The sequence below is a fragment of the Copidosoma floridanum genome, unplaced genomic scaffold, assembly GCF_036245765.1.
Source record: "Copidosoma floridanum isolate Cflo_tuat_1 unplaced genomic scaffold, Cflo_Japanese_pri ptg000019l, whole genome shotgun sequence".
NCBI classification, from domain to species: domain Eukaryota; kingdom Metazoa; phylum Arthropoda; class Insecta; order Hymenoptera; family Encyrtidae; genus Copidosoma; species Copidosoma floridanum.
The window spans coordinates 17,605,840-17,628,114 of NW_028321896.1; the positions used below are offsets into that span (position 1 = coordinate 17,605,840).

At 46.9% G+C, this 22,275-nt stretch overlaps 1 protein-coding gene across 1 annotated transcript in view; it reads right to left on the reverse strand.

Moving 5' to 3' along the window:
• The window catches only part of LOC106638354 (uncharacterized), a 39,043-nt gene extending 21,335 nt beyond the window's left edge, over nt 1-17,708 (reverse strand). Inside the window, exons 1-2 of the mRNA XM_014351472.3 lie at nt 17,641-17,708; nt 11,628-12,035 (exon numbers count right to left, since the gene is read on the reverse strand). Coding sequence (XP_014206958.1) covers nt 11,628-11,834 — 207 coding nt within the window. The 5' untranslated portion in view covers nt 11,835-12,035; nt 17,641-17,708. The remainder of the gene's footprint in view (nt 1-11,627; nt 12,036-17,640) is intronic.
• Nucleotides 17,709-22,275: the final 4,567 nt, after the last annotated feature.

Genomic DNA, 22,275 nt, shown 5'->3' on the forward strand with positions numbered 1-22,275 from the left:
AAATGCAGGGCTCGGTAGGGTGGGTGGAAAAACGCAACAAACACGCGGTACAGTTTTTAAGTGGCGCTCGGCAGCCACCCCTCATCTTAGTCGAAAGCAGTGTAAACAGAGAACTGGGCGATGGAGGGGGTGGGGGAGAAGCGGAGCGTACCACCCTCGCCGTCATTCTCGAAAGACCGGGACGGCGCATCGACAAACACTTATTATCCGCGTTATGTGTTTCTTTTGCTCTCTGTTTGCGCGCGTTTGCTCAAAGGTACCTTGTTGTTCTCTTTTACTGCCCCTGTTTCGGTCCTGGCTTTGATCGTGCAAAACCCGAATTTCACGGCTCTCCGCATTCCCGGTTCACACTCGAAACCTCACACGTGACGCGCAACACTTTGCGATCCGAACGAGCGCAAAGAGTAAATTTTGAAAAAACTTCCGGGAAATTACCCCCTTTTCTTTTGCTTTTGTTCCACAGCTGAAAAATTAGGGGTTCACGGTATTAACGCGCAAAATTCCTCGTCCCGGTAAAATAAAATTAGTCACCAGAATTTTAAAAAAATGGGGAAGGTAGGGTGAAAAGAAAAAAAAAAAAAAAAAAGGTCAGAATTTACAAACAACGAAGAGCAGCAACAGGAGCAATTACGCATGCACGCCCTCGGAGAATCCCGGAGCAAAGGGGGAACGGGTGGTGCAGCTTTGCAATCGCGTTTCCACAACACCAGTAGCACTTGGAACGCGTCGAGAGCTCGTCGCCGGAAAGTTTCACGCCCAGTGGTATTTCTCGCCCCACACATGGACGCGGGTCCGAGCGGGCACGTATCCGGATGAGAGCGACGGACGCGCGGGCGAAGCGATAATGAGCTATTGATCGCTACCACCCTCCTCCTACTTTTTTTTTCTCTCTGTCTTTCCGAGCGCGCTCGTCTCTCGAGCCAACATTTTCCCCCCTCTTTTTCTTTCTTTGCTCTTTTTCTCTCTTTTGCGCGTCGAGCTAACGCCCTCTGGAGCGAGCGAGCCGAGAGAGGAGGAAAAAAAAAAAAAAAAGTGTCTTCTGGTTGCGGTAGGGCTTTGACGAGGTCCCACGTTAAATGGAACCCGGAGGGTGGAATAACGATTGCTTCGGAGGGTGCTTCTTTCTTTTTTTCCTCGTTTCGAGGGGATTTGTCGCGTGTAGGTCCAAAAGTGAAATTTAAGCGATTTCGAGATATCAAATGCCCTGGTTGTCGTAGGATTTTGGATTACGACGATGACGGTGGTAAGAAGGAGGTGTCGGACGCAACCTCGGCAAAAGCGGGTAGGAGTATTTTCGATGTCTTTGGAATGAGATTTCTCGGCTCTATTTTTCCCCTCGGAGATATCGCTCCGGTGGAAGGGGATTTTTCAAAGCGAATGGAAATTTTTTCCATCGGAAATCCCTTTGCGACGTGATGAATAATTCCCCCAGAATCGTCCGTGCCGGTTGGATTCAAAAATATTTCACGTCTTTTCGGATACGGGAAAGATCGATCCCCATATTGGGTTCAATTAAAAAAAGGATAAAAAGGTCACTCGTTCGCAGGCGCGGATACGTGCACAACAAAGATTATTGGCACTAAAGTGGTCAGTACAAAAAATACGTATTTAAAAAATTATGTTACACAGACTATGTATTCACGCAACTTGCATTAGTGTTCAAAGTAGAAAGAGAAAAAAAATGTTGGTGGATTTCCAGGGGAGGTTTGCGATATTTTTTTCTTTGTATCTTCATGTGTTAACCACGAGCTCACATTTTTTTACACTGTAACGTCCTCGCACCGCTATACTTTCGAGTCCACGCGACACAACGATCGCGACTCAGTATCTTACCATCAAAGTCGATTTAAAGATTTCGACTCTCGTCTCCTACGCGTGTGTATATATATATATATATATATATATATATATATATATATATACTCTGGAACGAGGTGCACTATACAGAGCGTCCTCGATCTCTCGGTTGCCATGGGTACGTGCGCACCTTTTCCACCACCCCTCCTTGCATTCGCTCGTTGCACAGTGCCCCCGAGAAACTACTCTCCTTTCTATAGGGAAAAGTAGGTACTCCGTACCACCAGCTGTTTGAGTTTTTAAAGGCTGCTCTGGTATTTAATAAATGGTTTCTCTTTGATACGTCTCCAAGTTCCATCCCACCTTTTGCTCCCATCGTCTGTAACACCAATTAAAGTCACTCCAACTTTGCGTCACGTAAAATTTTCTTTGACGTTTTTCTCATTCCATTTTGGAGAAATTTCACTTTTGAAATTCAAAACGCACGTCGACCGTCCCAGTCGCTCGTACCCACTCGATTATGCGCATCCCCAACGTTTCGTCATAAGCCAGCGGTACAACGGAGCGCTCATCAAGCTCCAAATTTCACGCCTCATTAGCATACGCACAAATACACATCTATACGTCAAAAGCCCGCAGCGAGCATTGCTTGATCAAAGCGAGAAAATAACCCACCTCTGGCGCAGCAGTTAACCGCCAGCTCTCAAACCGATCTCCGTGAATAATGCAACAATCATCCCTTGCGCGCCGGGCAACCAAAATTCAATTCAACCAACTCTCGCTCTCATACATACATGCGTGTACGTGTACGAGTGCGTGGTAATACAAAGACACTATTTCACGCCTTCCTATTTTTTTTTTTTTTTTTTTTTTTTTTTTTTTCAACAACCAGCTGTATACCAGTATATAAGAGCTACGCTACTTTCTCCCTGTTTTCCTCTTCCGTATCGACCCTCCTCCCCCCCCCCTCGAGGCTGCCCCTTTCAAATCGTTTTCCTCTCGACCTGATTTTTTTCTGCAGCAGCGCTGGGAGCTCTTCTCGCCGAAAAGACGCTCGTGAGATCTTTCGATCATGCACGGCGGCTCGTTTCGCCGGCGCTGATAGCATTTGCTCGACGGTGGCAGTGCTTCTTCCCTGCGCTTTTTTTTCGTACGTATACACTTGCACCGGCTCTCTTGGGTACGAGGATTTACGTGGCGTTTTTTCACCTCTCTCAGTTTGGGTTTTAATAATTCACGCGCAAAAAGATGCCACTGCGCGTAACACTTTTTTCGAAAAACATCGCCATCAGAGAGCTGGTGCAGCGTTAATATTTGAAACCGCATCCCCGCGGGAGGTAAGAACTTGTAAACATCGACATGAAAAAATCCTCGAGTTTTCCAAATGCACTGCTACTCGGTGAATAATCAGCCGAGGGTAGAAAAGAAAAAAGCGAATTTTGCTCGACTGATGGAAAAAACGCCGCGCGCAGTGTATAAATACACGGTCAAACATTCAGTCAAGGCTTTGCAGATGTTTCGCGGAATCGTTGAAATTTTTACTCGCTTACAAAATGCATGGCGGCTACGTTGATGAGCATTTGATGAACTGTACCGAACCGATCGAGTCCATCGTAAACTATTTTATCCGTTCTTGTCGACCAAAAACGTTTCAACAAATATTAACGCATGAAGCTGCAAGAAAAGTAACGAGAAAACGAATACTCTACGGCCTTTTTTGGCCAATCGTTGAAGAAAAAAATTTAAAAAGTTTCAACTAACGTAACTGAGCCGTATATTTTGTACAACATAGCGATTTCAAGACACTTGGATTAACAGTGTGTTCTAGCTCACCAGAAAGGTCAAAACGGTTCTCGAGAGGAAAACACATGTGCGCATCTAGAAATCTCATTCTGTATAGCAGCTTCCACACTGACCACGCAAAACTAAAAACCCTCCCCGAGCGTCGAGGGGGTCGGGATGTCCTGACCCACTGCGCGCCAGCCCCAGGGAGCGAAATCCAAAAGCCGTCGGGAGCAGAGCACTCGTTAATAACCTGTTAACGCAGCCGCGGCTTAAATGCCGCGACACGTTCCCGAAAGCACGGCTAGTCCTTTGTGTCCCGTGTGTATAATGTATAGCACGCGTGTGTGGGTGTATACGCGACGCATTGATCATCGGGAAAAGCTCGGCAGATTAATCATTCGGTGCGCCCGCGTGGATACGCTTTACTGGGTCGCGCGCGAGTTTGTTCGCGCGAGGCGTGTTTGGACAGCGGACCGTCGCTGCTGCTGACTGAACGTGTTTTCCTGACCTGTACTGGTGCTGCTACGGGCTCCACTGGGTTTTTCGAGATTTTTTGTTGTTGATTTATATATTTATTCATTTTTTTTAGGTATACAAGTGGATTCAATATCATTTTTCATTCGTCTGACTAAACCATGGCTTGTACTACTTGACGGTGTCGTTTGACTGTCTGACTATAGGTTGACTTGTACTATTTAAAAGTGTCAATTGCCTGCCTGACTACAGGTTGACACAAATTACTTAAGAGTTACACTATGCTTCATCGTAACGCTACATTAAAATTATGTCTGACGAAACCATGGCTTGTACTACTTGACGGTGTCATTTGACTGTCCGACTATAGGTTGACACAAACTACTTAATGAGTTGCATATTGCTTCATCGTTATGCTGTAGTTAAATGTTGTCTGTTTTTTTTTTAAGTACGAACAGCTTGAATCATCATACCTTCCAAAGAAGTATTTACAAAATGATTCGAGTATCAAATTCAGACTTTGTGTGACACAGTTTGAAAGGAATCATACATGTCCTTTTCGCCGTATTATTTATTGTTTGAGACCCATCCATAAGGTCTACTTCTCCTAAATGACAAAAAAGGACCTGTCTGCAATGACGCAAGTGGGCGAGATCGAAAAAATATTTCTGCTGATAGAACGAAATCGTACTACTTATATTCGAATTTACGTTGTAGTTGTGACAGTACGGAATGTTATGGACTTGAACCCAGAAACATTAGCGTAATAAGCTTTGCTGCTAACCACATGGCTAGATCACTGTCCAAGTGCGACGGTATTAAAAAACGACGAAAATACGTCGTGACGAAAATATCGAATCAGAAGTTGACCCAACTTTGTGCCAGAAACCTCGTGTCTAGATTCGCATCAAACGTCGCGCCAGCATCACCGTGTACTCAGAAAACGCCCCGAGTTTCCAACAGCTGCCGGTGTCCCCCCGTCGAGATTCCACGAGACGCCAAAGAACCCGCGTGTATACGTGGCGTTACAGCGTAGCCTGGCAGATGCAGAGAGTCAAAGAGCCAGACTAGCAGCCACTACCGCGGGTGGATCGGAAAACTCCGGGGAACTGCTCGAGGGCTCGTTAATCACGCGCTCTCTCTCTCTCTTGTACCGTTGTACACACACGCATGATGGATTAAAATTCCACGCAACTCGTCCCCCCACGGGTATACACTCTCGGCTTGTCTCTTGTTTTTCCCTCTTGCCGAGCTGTCCGAAAGACTCGGGGAAAACTAATTTTCCCTCGTTGACAAGAGGAAGCTCCGGCCACGGATTTTAGCGGATATTACGCCTAACCTCCACCCTCCCCCCACGACCCTGGGTATTTTCTTCGTGTCTCAGAGTTTCTCTCTTTCCAGCTCTCCCGACCTTTTTTTAGTTCACGGGAGGGATATTTATGCGCAATGATAGATTTTTTTTTTTTTTTTTTTTTTTTGCTATCTCAAGTCACGTGAACGCATTAGTTAATCCTCTGCTGTGGAAAAACGGTTGTTGATGCGACTAACGTCGGAATGATGAATATACCGGCAGTACTGGTGCAGCTGGTGGAATAAAACGAACGAGCGAAACGTGGGTTTTAAAGAAAATCGATCCTCGATGCATCAACAAATTCGATGCGTGTACATCGTGTTACATGTATACAGAAACGAACGAAAGAGGCTTACTTCGGGGCGATCGCTCGCTAACGGAGCCGAGAGGTGTACACCGGATCGGGCAGGTGTGTAATAGCGTAGAAATAATAAAAATAAAGTATGAGGGAAAAATAGTGACGCTCGAGAGGAAATAATGTTACTGTTGCAGTATATATGTATAATATATTCGCTAAACGATTTTTATCGGCTGAATGTTTGCCCGAGCGATTTTCCATGGCTACGCAATGAGTATATGTGTATCGTGGAGAGCCAATTCCTCCCTCGTTCTCTCTCACTGTACGTCATTCCCGAGAGTCTCGGGGAGTAGCGAAGCGGCAAATCGAAGCAAGTCGCGAACCGATTTTCGCGCAAAACGCCTCCCCCCATCCTCTCTGGGTTTTCTGGGTACATGATATAGTTACGTGCTCTATGTGTGTTTTCTTTTTACTTTTCTTACTCTTTTACGTTGTTACACAAGCCGAGTGGCAGCAGAAACTAGCCGTCCCACTGGGGAATCGTCGAATTTGATTTAGGACGCACGCGAGGCTCAGCTGAATTTCACGCGAGGTTTTTCAATACGATGTGTGTGTGGGTGTGTACAACGGCTGGCGTGTATAATACGGTATGCAACGAGGTTGCAGGTATACATACACCTGCGTTATAGCGAGGAACTGCAACTATTTCATTGCTGTGCAGCACAAACCGAAATTATTCGGGGGGTTGTAAAGTTCCGAGTTTCTTTTTTTCCAACTTTTTTTCCAACCCATTGAATCTCTTTTTATATTTTTACGCTCGAGTTGACTCGACACTTCTCTTTAGCTCAGAAATCCATGGGGATGGAAAATTGATTCATGGCAAGCGTAAAATATCCCAGTCTATAAAAAGATTTTTCCCTTGCAAGCAGTACCTTTTTCTTGCGCGCGTGTCAATGTATTGTATATAATAAACGCCAACTTACACGCTCTCTTTTAACGGGTGATGCAAATTGCATTCACGTCGTTGTTTTTACCTCGAGGTCCAACACCTTATAGGTATACGCTAATATAACTCGTGAAAAACGCCCGAGCTAGCACTCATTGTAATTACGTGTAGGATTCCGCTGCGAAGAATATAGCTACCCCCCCCCCTCCCAAACTACTACGCTGCGTCAGATTCCACGTTAACGCTAAGCGCATTACGTGCGGGCGCGCGCGACAAAAAAATTGCACTGACGCTAAAAGAAGGTGCTCTCGTACGGGTGTTCTTCTTTGCTGTAAAATATCGCAAACGGGGACAAAGTGATGGGGAGAACAGTTTTTCACAACTGCCGTGGATCGGAGAGTGGCCGGGAAACGGGAAAATTCGAACCATTGTTTCCCAAAATCCCTCTTGCTTGCCCATCTGTACGTATATGTATACGGTGGAGTATCAAAAGTGCCTCTCTATACAAAAAAAAATTCCTTTCCCCTTTAAGGTCGTCTCCATCGCAATTGCAAAAAGGCTCTCGAGGAGGGTGGGCGGGCATTCGTTAGCGGAGCTTTCAATTTGCCGGGGGATGATTTCCTTCTGGGCTCGAGAGGGTGGCTCTGATGTGGCGGCAGCTGGCTTCCGATCAATCACAGCAATAAACTGCTCTCGTCCGAAAGCGGTAGGGAGCACACGTTGGTACACGTGTATATAGACACACTTGACTTTGGTGGATATCGTGTATTGTATAATAAACATACCGACAAAATGATGCTTGGCTTAACTTTTGCTCGTCTGCTCGGGTTATCGAGCTTCGATATTTTTACGCGCGTGTACGATGCAAACGCTGTGCTTTCGTTACTGTTCGAATTCACGCTCGATATTTCCGAGCTAATGCGCGCGATACTCTTTTATTGCTCCTCGTTTCATTCTAAAAAATCGTCGAAAAAAAAAAAAAAATGAATACGTATATGCATTGAAATACGCTCGATTCTAGTGCTTGTTGAAATCAAACAGTTTTATTTCCCCTTCCAATTGGATTCGCGAGCTTAACGTATATATAGGTATATGGTGCAAGTGAGGGGATAAGCTACAAAATCCTGGAGCAAATTGACGAGCGGCCAGACACGGATAGATAGCCCGTGAACTTTGACCCTCCGTACGGCACGTCGCGACCTGATACCCGTATACGTGAGTTATCCGAGGCGACCCTGTGTGCTCGTAAAAATTCAACTGGACCCCCTCCCTCTGGAGAGCAAAATTTCGTTGGATAAGTTTACGCTGCTTGTCCATAATGGCTGTGACGGTGAGGGGAAAAAAGGAAGCATGGGAAGGCGCTTTTCTCTTCCCCCCGACCCCTTATGGAGCGCCTAATGGCTTCGATCGTTTGCGAAACTTTCGGATGACGTTCGAGGGGGAAGGATCGAGGTTTTTTCGCGGTATTTTATTCATACCAAGAATCTTTTGCTAACAGTTGACGGGACGACTTTTTGGTGACCAGAGACCCCGAAAATTTCGATTTGCGCGGTTTTTGTCTCCAACCGGTGGGCTACACGAAAGATTTGAAATAAAAAAAAAAAAACTCGGTAATTTCAAACCACAGTGCAATATGCTGGACCCGAGGATCTCTCGGAGAGGGAGGAAAAGCAGGTGGACTCCTCCCCGTGGAATACGAGCGGAAGAAGAGTCCATCTCGCGCGAACGAAAAAACGGCAGTGGCTTCCAAATGACTCGGAGCGACTGGGTACAATGGAGGGTTATTGAAAGGAAATTCCACGAGCCGAAGAGTTTGGAAACTCTCGGAGGCATTAGCCCAGTTCCCGCGAAACGTGACTCGAACGGGGGTTATCCTTTTTTTGTCTCTTTTCTCTCCCCCACCCGTACACTCGCGCGATACAATAGCTGTGCGGATAACGAGTCGATTTATCTCCCAATGACTTTGTACGGGCCCTCCTTCCTTCTCTACTTCGGCGACACGTGCCAATCAAATCAGACCAAGGAAGAAAAAAAAAAAACTGCTTGGCCACGATATACATATCATGTTGACAACCTATTTTTTGTTGTTCCATTAGCGTGAAATTCCCCCGAGCATAATGCACGCCGTGATTTCAATTAAAACGCCCCCCCCCCTCACCGCAACATGTAATACATCGCGGGAGTAGGTTTCCCTTTTCGCAACCGCGCAATTTCGAGGGGTTAATCTTGGCGACCAAAATCCTGGAGGACAGATCTTTACACGGCCAGTCGCCCGAGCATCCCCCAAAGGGAGCGGAAGTAGATCAGCCGGAAGCCACGTAGTATCCCCTCGAGAGGTGAACCGCGCTCGAGCCACTTTCCGCGCACAGGCAGGTGTATACATACATATACGCGAGCGATCGGAATCTTGTTTCAAAAATCAGGACACGACCCGAGAGTTTGCGCCCTGGAGTAAATTTTTCATTGAAAATTTGTAACCGTCCCCTCCGCCCAAATGCGAAATAGTTTTTTTTTTTTCTTCGCGGGCCCGGGCTAATCTATCTGGCCTTCTTCGGAAGTTTTATCGGGCCAATACAGGGTAATGGTTTCCCTAATGCCTCGCCACCCAAGAGAGAGAGGGAGAAATCCATCGAAACTTTTTATTACAACCGCGCCCGTGGATACCCCGCACGGACTCACTCGAATTAATCGTCACCCCCTACTCCTTCTCGGATCATATACGTATAAGTGCGGGGCGATAGGTGTCGGGGAAAAACTATCGAGGTTTAATACTCTCTCGCGCACCACCACCGCATGCACACACACCCACGTATGGGGAGCAAAAAAAGGGTGGTGCGTTACACGTGCTCTCCTCGTGTAGGTATTATGTAGTGTAGCCTCGAGTGCGCACTCGGCAAAGTAAAAGTACTCGATAACCGCTCGTTTGCGGCGAAAAGGGTTAAAAAAAAAAATAAAGAAGAAGAGAGAGATGGCAAGTTGGAGATCGACTGCAGTTATCCGAATGGATTTACCTAAGGGTCGGAGATAGCTCCTCGGCGATATTGGCTAGATCAAAAGACGGTCGGGGTAATAGGTACACATAGAAGCTCCCGGAGCTTGCCGATAAAATGCAATTTCGCCCTTTACACTCTTCGGCTCGAGGGTTAAAGTTGGGGGCCTCGAAAAGTTTCTCGTTACTCGCCCGTGAGTCCTCTTCTTTCGTGTATATATGTACAGAGGGGGGTAAGGGAGGCCAGGTCGAACTTTTATCTACACATATACGTGCACCGTGACCCTCACTCACTACATTTCACTCCATGTGTGTGCTCGTGTGTACGTGGATTTGAATGGCTGGGTATTGAAAATCCGAAACTATGTACCCTCTACGACATAGTTTGCCCACCCCTGCCCCATGTCGGTCCCTATACTGTGTTTGTGTTTCCCCACTGTTGCTGCCAACCGAGGCTGAATTAACCCCCCGAGCTTTTTGAATATCGGCTACTTGTACTTACTCTTGGAAAAACTGCCCGAGACTATCGGTCCAGGAATTTAATATTCCCTGCGCTTTTAGACATCGACGAATAGAAAACTTGGCCGTTCCCTCTTTCTCCCTTTCGCCTCGGCACTTTGCAGGCGCCGTTGCAACCTCTATGGAAGCTCCTTTTGATGTACACAGGTATATCTTTTTCCACAGGGGTCCAGGAGGGAAAGAGTATTAGGATAAGGTTAGCTTCGGAGGAGAAAAAAAAAAAAGTAAAGTGATGGGGCTTTTTTTCCTGGGGGAAGTGCATCGAACCGAGTCGTAGGCGGTACTTTGTCGTCGATGAGGAATTTTTTATTCGCGCGAGGTGAGGAATAAATTTTAGATCAAAGTTACCGGGAGGGTATCGGAGGCATTGTGTGTTGATCTTACTTTATAATGACCATCTAAATTTGGTGGAATGAAAATGTACCTTCGATGCGTACGAATCAAACTTATTAGCGAATTGAATATTCTTGTACCGTTTGTCACTGACAACGACTATTGTTTCAAACTTAACCAACGATCCGAACAATTGCGGTGTAGCAAATTTCCATTATTGATTCGTCGTATGATATGGTTCAGACAATCTGGTATTTGGTATACGGCGCACGTAAGAGAAGGTTTGAGACTTGGTCTTACTACGTGGATAAAAAAAGCATTAATGTTGCACAAAGTCATGGCGCAAATGGTCATCGGAATAAGAAATTTGGAGAAGAGTTGACTCTTGACTACACCTCGTTGAACGATTCAAATCGCCTTTTTTTCCAAAAGTAGCCAAAGTACCGTTCACTAGTTAATATTTTTTTTTTTTTCTTTCTTTTACCTCCCACAGGACAGCGATTGTCGCCTCTTCTTGGTTCCCCTCAACTATGGGTACAGACACTCGCGCGGCGAATTATGCAGATTCGCGTCCCTTCCGGCGTGAATTTTCCACTTCGTTTTCGATTTTACATACTGCACGCGTAAAATTTACCAACTCCTCCTCTCGCCTCTGCTCCCCCCTCCCCTCGTGCGTGTGCTTTTCGCACGACCCCCATTCGTTCGGTCGAAATCGAGTTACGTTTCATTACTTTACACGAGAGACTCCCCCCACGGATGATATTTGTACAGAGAGCGAGCGGTTGTTGGTAGAGGCCACGTCGGTCGAGCACAAAGCCGAATGTATGGTAAAAACGCGCGGGAGATAGTCGTAATTTCACACGAAACGAGCATAATATGAAGGAGCTCCGAGAATTTCTCTTTTTCCATTAGTGTCGGTGGTGCAGCCGGGGATGAAAGGCAGGGAATTTTCGCTCCGACCGAGGTTTTTTTTTTTTTTTTTTTTTTTTTTAGTGAGTCTGCGCCACACAGTATAGGGCGGCTCTTGATATTTAATTTTGAGTTACGAGCTTCGCTCTCGCGCGAGGCTAGGTTCGTTTATTAATTTCTTCATACCGTTACACCTCCCGGAAACGCGTGCATACAAATGACATACCTTGTTGGGGTAACCGTTGTATCTGAGGAGCTTTTTACAGCACTTGCCGTGGTTCTCGTGGTAGAACATTTGCACCCTGTCGGTGCGATCAGCCGCGGCACTGACGATAAACGGCCCGGCGCGCTTTGACTTTTGCTGCTGCGGCTGTTGGTTCGAGGAGGACTCCCTGCGACCCAGGGGCACGCACGGACACCAGCCCGAGACCATCGTGCCCCGCGCAATGACTCCCTCTCTTTCTTTATCGCTCGTTTGGTTGGCCCTGCGCCTCACGAGGTCCCATCATTGTGATCCTTTTTGACGGCAACGCTCCATCACATCCGGCCCGACAATTTGCTGGGATGCGAGCCCTTTGCCTCGACGGCGCCGCTCACCCCTCGTTTCTTCGACATTTCTTCCGAGCGGGTGTGTCTGCAAGTAAATAAGAAAGATTTTTATGTGTTTGCGGTGTTAATTGCTACTGCGTTTTTATCTGGTATACTACATCTCTAGGGCCCTTATCGCGCGAAAAGGACAGAATCTCCTTATCTACGGTTATCAATCTGGCCGAGAGAGTCAGCTTTGCCGCTCGAAAGAGGGACGGTTGAACCGTGCCAGTGTGTATTATGCAAAAGAAAAAAGTAGCCGAGTAAGTCAATTAGCGGAATTGAATTTTTTTTTTTCCCCCCCTTTCTTTCACTTTGCTTGGAAAATTTCATGCTAATCGCTGAATAATAAAAGAACTTGTCGATGAGGCGGGGTGCGAGTGATGGTACGTACAAGAAAATTCCGTGCAGCTCCCGCGCGATAAATTTCCCCGAGTGAATTTTAAACACTTATTATACGGGAAGATAACGAAAGTGGCCGGCTAAGAGTTTCGTGATCAGACGGTGGGAAAAGGGGCAGAGTCGACGACGAAGAAGAGCCGCTGCTTCTATAACCACCTGTTTCGGATAAAAGAAATTATCGTGAATTCGGGAAGAAAAGTCGCCTGGTTCCGTCGAGGAGGAGTCCATTAAATCAAGACTTTGCGAAGGTGAGGGATACACGTATTGAAGCTATCGAACGGCAGTGCTGATTTTTTTATGCCCCTTGTGCCCCGGCAGCTGTGCTTTTAATTAAAACTGGGATTGACTTTTATTGGAAATTCATCTGTTCCCCCCCTCCCCTTGCATTCATTATTTGCATTGATACTGCGTGATACAAGCTGGGGGAAAAAAAAAACTCATTTTGGCGAGCAAACATGGAACATCCGACGCACAACTTCATCCCCGATGCGATGGGAAAATTATAATGACTTTCGAACTGCAGAGTCGCGTTTAATGAGTTTTCCATGCTCGTCCGCAACAAAAGAATAAAATGCTCGGACTCGCCGGTTCAGCGAAATAAAGTTCATGCTCTGCACTCAATTATAAAGTTCACGGGGTCAAACGGACGGACGGAGCGCACCCGGGCAGGTACATGCGAAAGTTTTGCCATCCAAGGGAGAGAGAGGAATTTTTCCATTCAAAGAGCAGAGATGCGGAGCCCCACTGGCGAGGAAAAAACATTTCAAAGTGCTTTGTCATTGTACGTAGTCCGTGGAGGGAGAAAATAACTCGAGAGAAAGAGAGCATTGAACGGAATTTGATACACGCTGATTGGCTACCCCCGAGAGTCGTGTTAAAATTAACGTGTGAGAGAGCGACTATTACGGTAGAAATTTGTCTTTTTTTTTTTTTTTTTTTTTTTACCTCGGGAGTAGCAGATGAGCGGTGTATATAGGTGCAAGCTGAGCTCAAGATCCCGTCGAATGGAGCAAGAAGGAGCGGGTCTTTTTCTCGTTTACGAGGATAAAAACGTCACCCCCCTGGGGCTAAGACCATATAACTGTAATTTTACAAAAACGAGAAGGACTGAAGCATTAAATACGCGAGCTCTTAAAGCGGGTACAATGCCGTGGTTCGGGGGTAGAAAAACAAGTTTCGGTGAAATACATCATCAGATTCCTTTGGAACCAAATGAGGCAACAAACATATCAGCTCCACATTAATTTCTCCTCGCTCGTCATTAACTTGAGAGGAGAGGGTTAAATTGGCACCTTACGTAAACGTTTCTCATTTGAATTTTGCGCTCACATGATAAATCCAAAAATAAGCAGAGAAAAAAAAAACACCCTTAGCTTAGGGGTGTGTGACTTTGTGGAAGTATGTACATGTTCTACTGTCTCTCTGTAACATTACGAGTCGGACAAAACCCCGGTACTCTGTGCAAGTCTCCTTTCAAATGAGCAAACCAGGTACGACGGCATCAGCTGGCGAACAATGCCCGTGTAGCTGTCACGCGCAGGCCGATCGCATTTCGCACAAAACCCGAACCGTACGCAGAGCCGGTAAAGGGACACGTCCGCAAGAAAGGTGTTTCGGTACGCTACCCCCGTCCGACTCGTCCGTATGTGTGTGAAAATGGAAGCTCCCGGCTTCCGTGCCGTCCATGTAAATAGAGCTTTTGTAAGCCCACCCCTGCCTGTATTTTCTCACCCCCAACCCCCATGCATACTTTCTCCTTTTCCAACTCCCCGTGGCACGTAAGACTCGGTCTCGTTGACATTCAGCTCCGTGTCGACCCCCACCCCCTTTGGTCTCTCATTTTTCCATATCTCCTGTGCGCGTATAAACCAGAGTCTGATCATTCCGTTTGAAAGGGTTTCTCGAAACAAAAAAAAAAACCTCAGCAAAATCCACTAGCTGTGCTCAAATTTCGGGATCTATATTTTTTGCGAGGCAAACGACCGCTGAACGCGCGCACAAATTTTTATCCGCTCCCTTTGAGCCCTCATCCCCTTTTCCCTGCAGAGATCATCCGGGATATCGTCACCCCGCGACCGCGTGCAGAAAACACCCTTTTCCATTCCCTCCAATGTTTGCGTTTAAAAGGATTTTTTTTTTTTTTTTCATCAGAGATTCACTTTTAACTGTATAGCATATGACACTTTGATAATCTTATGCAAGTCTTGTGTCGAAAAGTATAATTACACGTAAGAGCTGTACAGATTGATCCTGGCCAATTATACGAGGAGAGCCTCGTCATTGAGGCAGTATGAGTTCGCGTCGACGACAAGTTGAGCTCGAGGAAGGAACAATGGGGGCCAGCTGGCTGACACACCAGAGCCTATACGTGTGCATAGGTAGGTCCTACAGCTCTCTCACTCGCGTAGCTAAAATTTACGACGCGTCAAAGAGGAGTTCGCCGCGACACGTGTGCATGTAATCTCGTTGCGAAAGTCCCCCCCCCTCCCTCCTCGTCATACTCCTCTTCTTCGCTACACGAGCTCTTGTATATATATATTCGACAATATACCTCTCGCGCGTCTGTAGGGTATACATATACATATACAGGACGTATCGATCCACAGCCGGTGGGTTGCTTTATATTCCCGGCGCCGTCTTTTCTTTGTGAGCGGAAATCACATTAAGGAGCAGTACAAGGAGGGGGTTTTATGCCGATATTACTCTCTTCTCTCTTTTCTCTCTCCATTCTTTTTCGACTCGCGCGGAGGCTAGATAAAAGCGCGAAACTATCGAGAAAAATCGCGAACAAGGGCCCGTACGATCGGCTGTTCCCTTCAAAGCTAAAGCCCCATAACAACCTCTTGTTTTTTCCACTTTCCTCGGCCGATCCGCTCCGGGGCACGTACATCGTACTTGTATGTGAACGTGAAATTTTACGTATATTGCACAGGTACACGCGGGTGTTCGCGATTCCGGATGAGAGGGCGTTTGACCAAACTACCCTTGTACCCCATACTTTTAAGCGACGATCGTTTCACGGGGCATAAAAAATCATCGTTCATCAGGTCCGCATTGTCCAACGTAATTTACCAGCCAATCGGGCGCACGTGGCATTTCGAGTGCTCCTCCAGTGCATTGAAAGTACAGTTGCGCGCATAGGACAATACACGCCCGAAAATCAATCCACCCGTGCAGGGTGTATAACGTGTCAACACACGAGAGAGAGAGGAATATCCAGCCCCGGCGCGTTTGTCTTGCTCGCAGTTGGCGCCAAGTTGTTGGGGGGTGGCGAAGCACTGGCCGTCTCCCTCCGAGCCAATATTCAGCCAAAACCCGTGGGGGTCGTCAAGGGAGATACGCCATACGTGTGCGTGTGTATGAGCTTTTGTAGGCACGGGCGGGAGGGAAGAAAACGAATCATCACGTGCACCTGCTGCACGGGGCCGTAGTTTGATGTACGAGCGCCGAGGGAGGGGTAGGACGAAGAAAAAGAAGTGAGAGAGCCTTGCCCGCAAAAACTTGCTCTACTTAATTCAGCCACCGTTTTGTACGTATGCGCGTGGGACGCGATGCTCGTGTGTTTGAGGTAACCCTCCGTTCCCTGCTTGCGTGGATGTAAAAAGACTCGCTGGAACTTTTGGAATCTCTACTCGTACCCCGTGGGCGCTTGAGGCCAACTAGATTCGCGTTGCTCTTGCGGTTGACGATTTTTTTTTTTTTTTTTTTTTTTTTCGTATATAATAAGACTCTTGATTGGTTTAATTGGTCCTTTTTCGCAACGATTATTATACGGTACGTTATTTAACATTAGGGTAATTGAAACATTACGGGTTTCAGGGATAAACTGCTCTCCTTTGAAGTATGAAAATCGTGAAATTGGATGTTTTTTCTCAAATGTTGTACTGATTATTTGAGTCGAAATCTACACAGGTTCATCCGAGTCCTGCGTCAGCATTACCTTCAATAATCCTAGATTTGATCTACGAAAACCTACATCCAATAAAAAAGAAAAAACCAGCCCAAACAACACATCAAACAGATATTTTATCGCACCCACGGCAGCAAACCTAATCACGGATGATCCTCAATTAGTTCGCACAAAGGACTCCGAGTCCAGGAAATCTCGATCCCACCCCCGTCCCATCTGCCTCTCCCCTTAAAATCCCTTCGGTCTTATCATCGAATAAATTCAACCGGCAGTCGTATACGCCCGGCTACCACTTACCGCATCAAACTTACTAATAACATTTGATCCCCTCCCGACAAAATTCCAGTCGTCTCTCTCTCTCTCTCTCTCCGAGACGACCTAAAACGCGCCACTGTAATCCTCCCTCGCTTCCCGCTTGGCACGTACATTTACACACGTACATATATATATGTATACGCTTCGAAACTCACTGTACTTGCACACGCACACAGTGGCAATTTCAACCCATCTCTTGGCCAACAAACTCCACTCCCCTCCGCCCGCGATGAAAAGAACCCCCGCCCCAGCCGTCCGTCACTATGTACGTCGCACTTGTGTGTATGTGTATGTATACCAAAAGTGTACGAGTCAGCATCGGTCGGAGGGTATACACACAGGAGGGATCGATCTCGCGAAAAATGAAACTCCACGCGGGGAAGAACGACCAGCCTATCCCCTATCGTGTATTCGTGTACAGCTGGCTGTGCGAAAGGGTGCCGGCAGAAAACGTGCTCGCGAGCTTTTCACCGACAGTCCCTCCTTTTTATTTGGGGGGGAGTTGCCGGCAAAAACTCCGAGATCGCTCGTTTGAGTCCCTCGTTGTTGTTGTTGTTGTTTTGCAAACACTCGCATGATACACCAGGTACGAGAATCACCTCGTAGAGGGGGGGGGGGTGTAAATGCAAATGTGTTATTTTTGTACACGATCCGACGTGGTGTGGGCGCGAGCTACGATTCCCGTCACGCGTCCCGATCTCGGTGGCGTGGAAAATACACACGCGCGCGCTGATTGATAGCGATGTGATTTATCGAGATGGATTCGCGTGTGGGTCGCGTACGTGAGAAATGACGAAAACTCAATTTTTGGGCGAACGACGGTAAGCCCCTCTTCTCTCGAGAGGGTGATGTTTCCCCCCGAAACTGGCAATCATATATATCCCCCTGGTATAAATCAACGGAGCTAATCCCCGAGACGGAGAAAGTACAAAACGGAGGACGGCGTTTACGGGGGATGTGTATACCGCAGTACGGCTACGCGGGGCATACAAATGGGGATGAAGGGAGAAAAAAAAAAAAGCACCTTTCCAGAGTCTGCAAGAACGGCCGCAGTCTCAGCAGCCCCGGAACGGCGTCAGCGTCCACGTAAGACTCCTCTTGGCACTCGAATGGTTTTGCAGAAAAAACAAAATGAAAAAAAAAAGAAGAAAGAAAGAAATAAAGAAAGGGTTGCCAGACGAGGGAAGCAAAAAAAACAAGCCACTAGTCCGTGCTGTTGCGAAAAAAGGACAAGTTCCGAGAGCAGTACTCTACACGGTGGGATCCCGATGTAAAAGGACGTGTCCGAGCGCGACGAGCTCTGCGGAGCGACTGAGCGGCGCACCAGCCGGGGGCTCACTGGCCGCGACCTCGGCGCTACACCCCGCCACCCGCTACCGGCACGCGGTCGCTCGCGCAGGCGCCGCGTGCACACACACACACACTATTTTTTTACGGTTGCGTGTGTGTGTCGAGGGGTCGCGCCGAAAACGCGTGCACGAGGGGGTGGCTTTGTTTATCACCCGACGAGCCTTGCTCCGTGCTTATGTATATATATATATACGCCTTCGCGTCCATGTGCGATTTTTGAGCTCGTGTGCTCGAAGGTGGGTTTTGAATGCTGAATCGGGTTGCAGTACATTGTGCGTGTGCGGTACAGTTCCACCCCACCCCCGCTTCGATGGCTCTCTGTTTAATGATGGATCGAACGCTGCCGAGAGTATGTTGTAAATTTGCTCATCTGTTTAGTCTCCCCGCGGATTTCCATATCGAGTTACGCGCGCCGCCCGTTCGCGCGTAAAACATTGTTTTAGGGGTGAAGGGGTATGATTGATTTGACGGGGGCGATGACGGATCAGAAAACACAATAACCATTGCACGCGTGGCACCATCATCTCTGATTGATCGAGAACCACGCCCGTGTACTCCGATTCTACGTAATAATATAATGTGTACAGAGAGTCGAGAGAGCGCCGAAATTAAATAGCCCATACCCGCATGGTGATGAGTAAAAGCTCACCCCTTTGGCCTGTAAGTGGGAACTGTCGCATTCCGAGGCAGCTATATGGATACAGTCGACGCTGCCTCTCCCCCCGATCGAATCAAAGTCCGTTTTGTGTTTTTAATATACCCCGAGCGTGTGTATCACGAAACGGGCGTCAAGAGTAGCGGGTGATGGGGTAGAGCGATGCGTGCCCCTCCCCCTCCCCTCGTCCCTGACAAGAGTATCTCACATGGGCACCCCTTCGGCGAGATTTCTATGCGCGCGTCACTTTTCATCGGACGGTTACCGAACGGAGGACCACTACAACGCAAAGTTGGCGCGAGAAAATCAGAATCCTCGTATGGTTGGTGGCGGGACGAGGACCCCTTTTTTCACTCCCCTCGTATAACTAATGTCCTCGATCCACGGGCATCGAGTGTATATGTACGATATCTGTCTTTTCTTTTTCTGATTCCGCAAAAATGAGTGAGATCTACCCAATGACGGATGACTCGGGGTGACTTTGGGTGAAGATACACGCGATTTGTCAAGGATAGACGAGCCAAACAAACAAACACTGTAATCGGATGGATTAATAATCCCTGAAAGATCAGCGGGACGCGTACGTGTGTACGCGCAGTTTGCACGATATCTAGAAAAAAAGAGGGTAAAGTTCAAGTAAACACGCGTGATGGTTACATTTACTCGGGCATTAACGGGTACAGGGCACTCGAACCATTTCATTCCTGTCTCTCTCGCTCGTTCATCTACAGAGGGTCTAATTTACATTGCACCGCTACAGTATGTGTATGTATATATACACGAGGGCACACTTTGCACGGCATTTGAAGAATTGATCTCTGCACTTATGTGCCATATTATACATTTGTGCAGTGCACTGTGGGAGCGCGGGTATATCTCGAGTGGCTCATCGCGTCTATATACGTACATAGCGAGCGTTCGCTCCCCACGTAGATTATACACTCGAGTATCAAGAGGTAATACATCGGTCTGTTTGTTTTTTCTTTCGAGCTTCCTGCCGAGTGGGATGTTACCGTAATGTATCATCGCTCTCAATTGCACGTCCGTACCAATATAATATAATTTACAACGTTCGATGCGCGCACAAATTGATCTTTTTTTTTTTTTTTTTTTTTTTTCTCCATCATCCGGTATTATAAAGATTTTTGCAAAGCCACCCGCTGAAAATTGCGACGTGGAACAGATAAGAGAGGGGGATCGAGAGTCCCGTCCCGAAAATATACAGTACTTGCTCTAGCAGCAAAAAGGCGTAAAGCAAACTGCAAAGTCCTCGCGAAGTGGATTAGAAGTTACACCGAGGGGTGGTATATAGTCGGGTAAGCGTCACCGGCTTTGGAAGATGCCGGAGACTCGGATGCAAGTGGTATATACACGTATATAAAATATATAGCCACAGAGGAAAGAGGCTGCGCTCAAACCGAGTCGACGTAGATCTCCACACCCTGAGCGTATATCTTACGGATTAAATTGGACGATCGTCGATGGAAAAATTTTTGCGCTGCAGATGATAGAAAAAGGTTGCGTCAAGGGCGTATTTTTTTCCCCCCGGCTCCACGACGCGACGCAACACACCGAATTAACCAGTCCATTACAAACACTGTCAGAGGGGGGTGGGTGGGGAAGCAAAACACTCATGGCTCTTTACCTCGGCTCTTCCGCTCGTAAATCCGCTGCAGCAACGGAGCTCCGTAAGTACAAGCTAGCTAGTATACGTATATATGCAGTTGTACCACCTGCATTAGAGTGTAAATACGTATATGTATATATATAGAGAGAGAGAGAGGCGTAAATGTATGGCACGGTATACCTATCTGGGTTAATCTCTGGGTCCTCTCCCCCCGTTCGACGCCCGCGCAAAAAAGAAATGTTTAATTAAAACGAGCTTTAAGAGAAAGAGAGTGAGAGAGTGAGTCCCCTTACCTCTGGCTCTTTATGTATATGTACAGTAGCACAAGTTTATATGGAGGGCAAGAGGGAAAAGGGAGGCGCCACACAGCCCCTTCTCTTTCTATATACGTGTACATCTGGAGCGCCGGCTCTCTCGACCCTGAGTGCCATTTCTCTCTCTCTCTCTCTGCACGGTACTTTTACACGGCACTGAGCTGTCCCATTGTAGTGCTGTTAATGCGGATTCAGCGTTTTAAATTGTATGGATGCTGATGCGTTACACCTGCCGACTCGCTTGTCCGTGTCTGTCTGTGCTGCGGGAGGTATAGTGGGTGCTCATCAGCGGTCTTTTAACTCCCCCTTTCAAGCGTAGCTATACATAGCTAGGAAACAGTGTCACAGATAGGGGTTGCTGCACTTCGTGAGCACATATTTATATATATATACAAGTGCTCCCCTGCAGTGGATCGCTACATAGTATATATTATGTTATATATATATATATATGGATAAGATGTGAGCCTATACCCACGTGTATGTTGTGTGCACACTCTGGTTGATATAGCTATTTCGGGATTTCGATCGAGAGCAAGGGGAGGCCAACGAGCGATAACTGTGTAATTATTTATTTTTGGTCCCTCCTCCGCCCCCCCTTTGGCGGGTATATTTACGAGCTCGAAGGGAAAGAATAATCGGTACGGGCTGCAGGTTCAAAGTGTACAACTTCTCGGACTCGATTTGCATTGGCGTTGTTACCATCGCGAGCATACAATTATTGTACTTGAGTATCGTCGAATGGAGATGAGAGAAAGATACTTTCCCAATTGGGGTTGTCGATCGTCAATGGGCAGCTCTTTGGGTCACTTGACCGGCAAAAATAACCCATATCCTAAGTACAAAAGTGTAAGCACTAATGATTAAACGAAGTAGAAGGCGAAGAGTAAGGTAAGCGTCGATGACGCCAAAATATTGATTTATTATTTTTATCAAAGCAAGCCTATATATGGTACACGAGGAATAACGTGCCCGCAAAGCAAAGAGAGTCGTGCTCTGTATGCGCATTAACGAGCTGCGCTGTATATACTGCACTTGATAATGCTAGTACAATAGCGCCTTTAATAACACGCACATACGCACGCGTTGCACGTGCGATAGGAGTATATATAATATATGTATATACGCATGATCTGTGCGTGACGCTCGAGTGGGGGGTTGCGGTATATATACATTATAGGTATACGCTTGAATAAGGCGCAAGACTTCCTCTCGATCTCTATATATATGTATACATATGTACTTATTCTTCCTCCCTCGGCCAACTCCTCGAGCAACAATGCACACGTGCACGTGAGGAAGACGGGGAACCACGAGTCTCTCGCTCGCGTGATTTCCAAATTTAGTTGGACGCAGCCCCCCTCGGTACAGACTTGTATATTTATATATGTATACGTGTATACAGCGCAGGTAATTTATATACGTGTATTACACCGTGCAAGTAAAATTGTGACTTTTGATTTCAATTTTTTTTTTTTTTTTTTTTTTTTAATTGAAACAATAGTAGTTTTTGTAACTGGTGGCGCATGTTTCCTCAAAAATAATGCATTCATATAGCAAATAATTTCTTTTTTTTTTTATTGAATAGTTTATTTCCGAACTTGCATTCCTCGCCATCGTCATCGGCGTACACGTACGCGCGACTATATATGGTGTCCATCCACCCGTATCCGCCCGTCTATCCGCCTCTCTTCCCTTCGCTCTCACGTATAT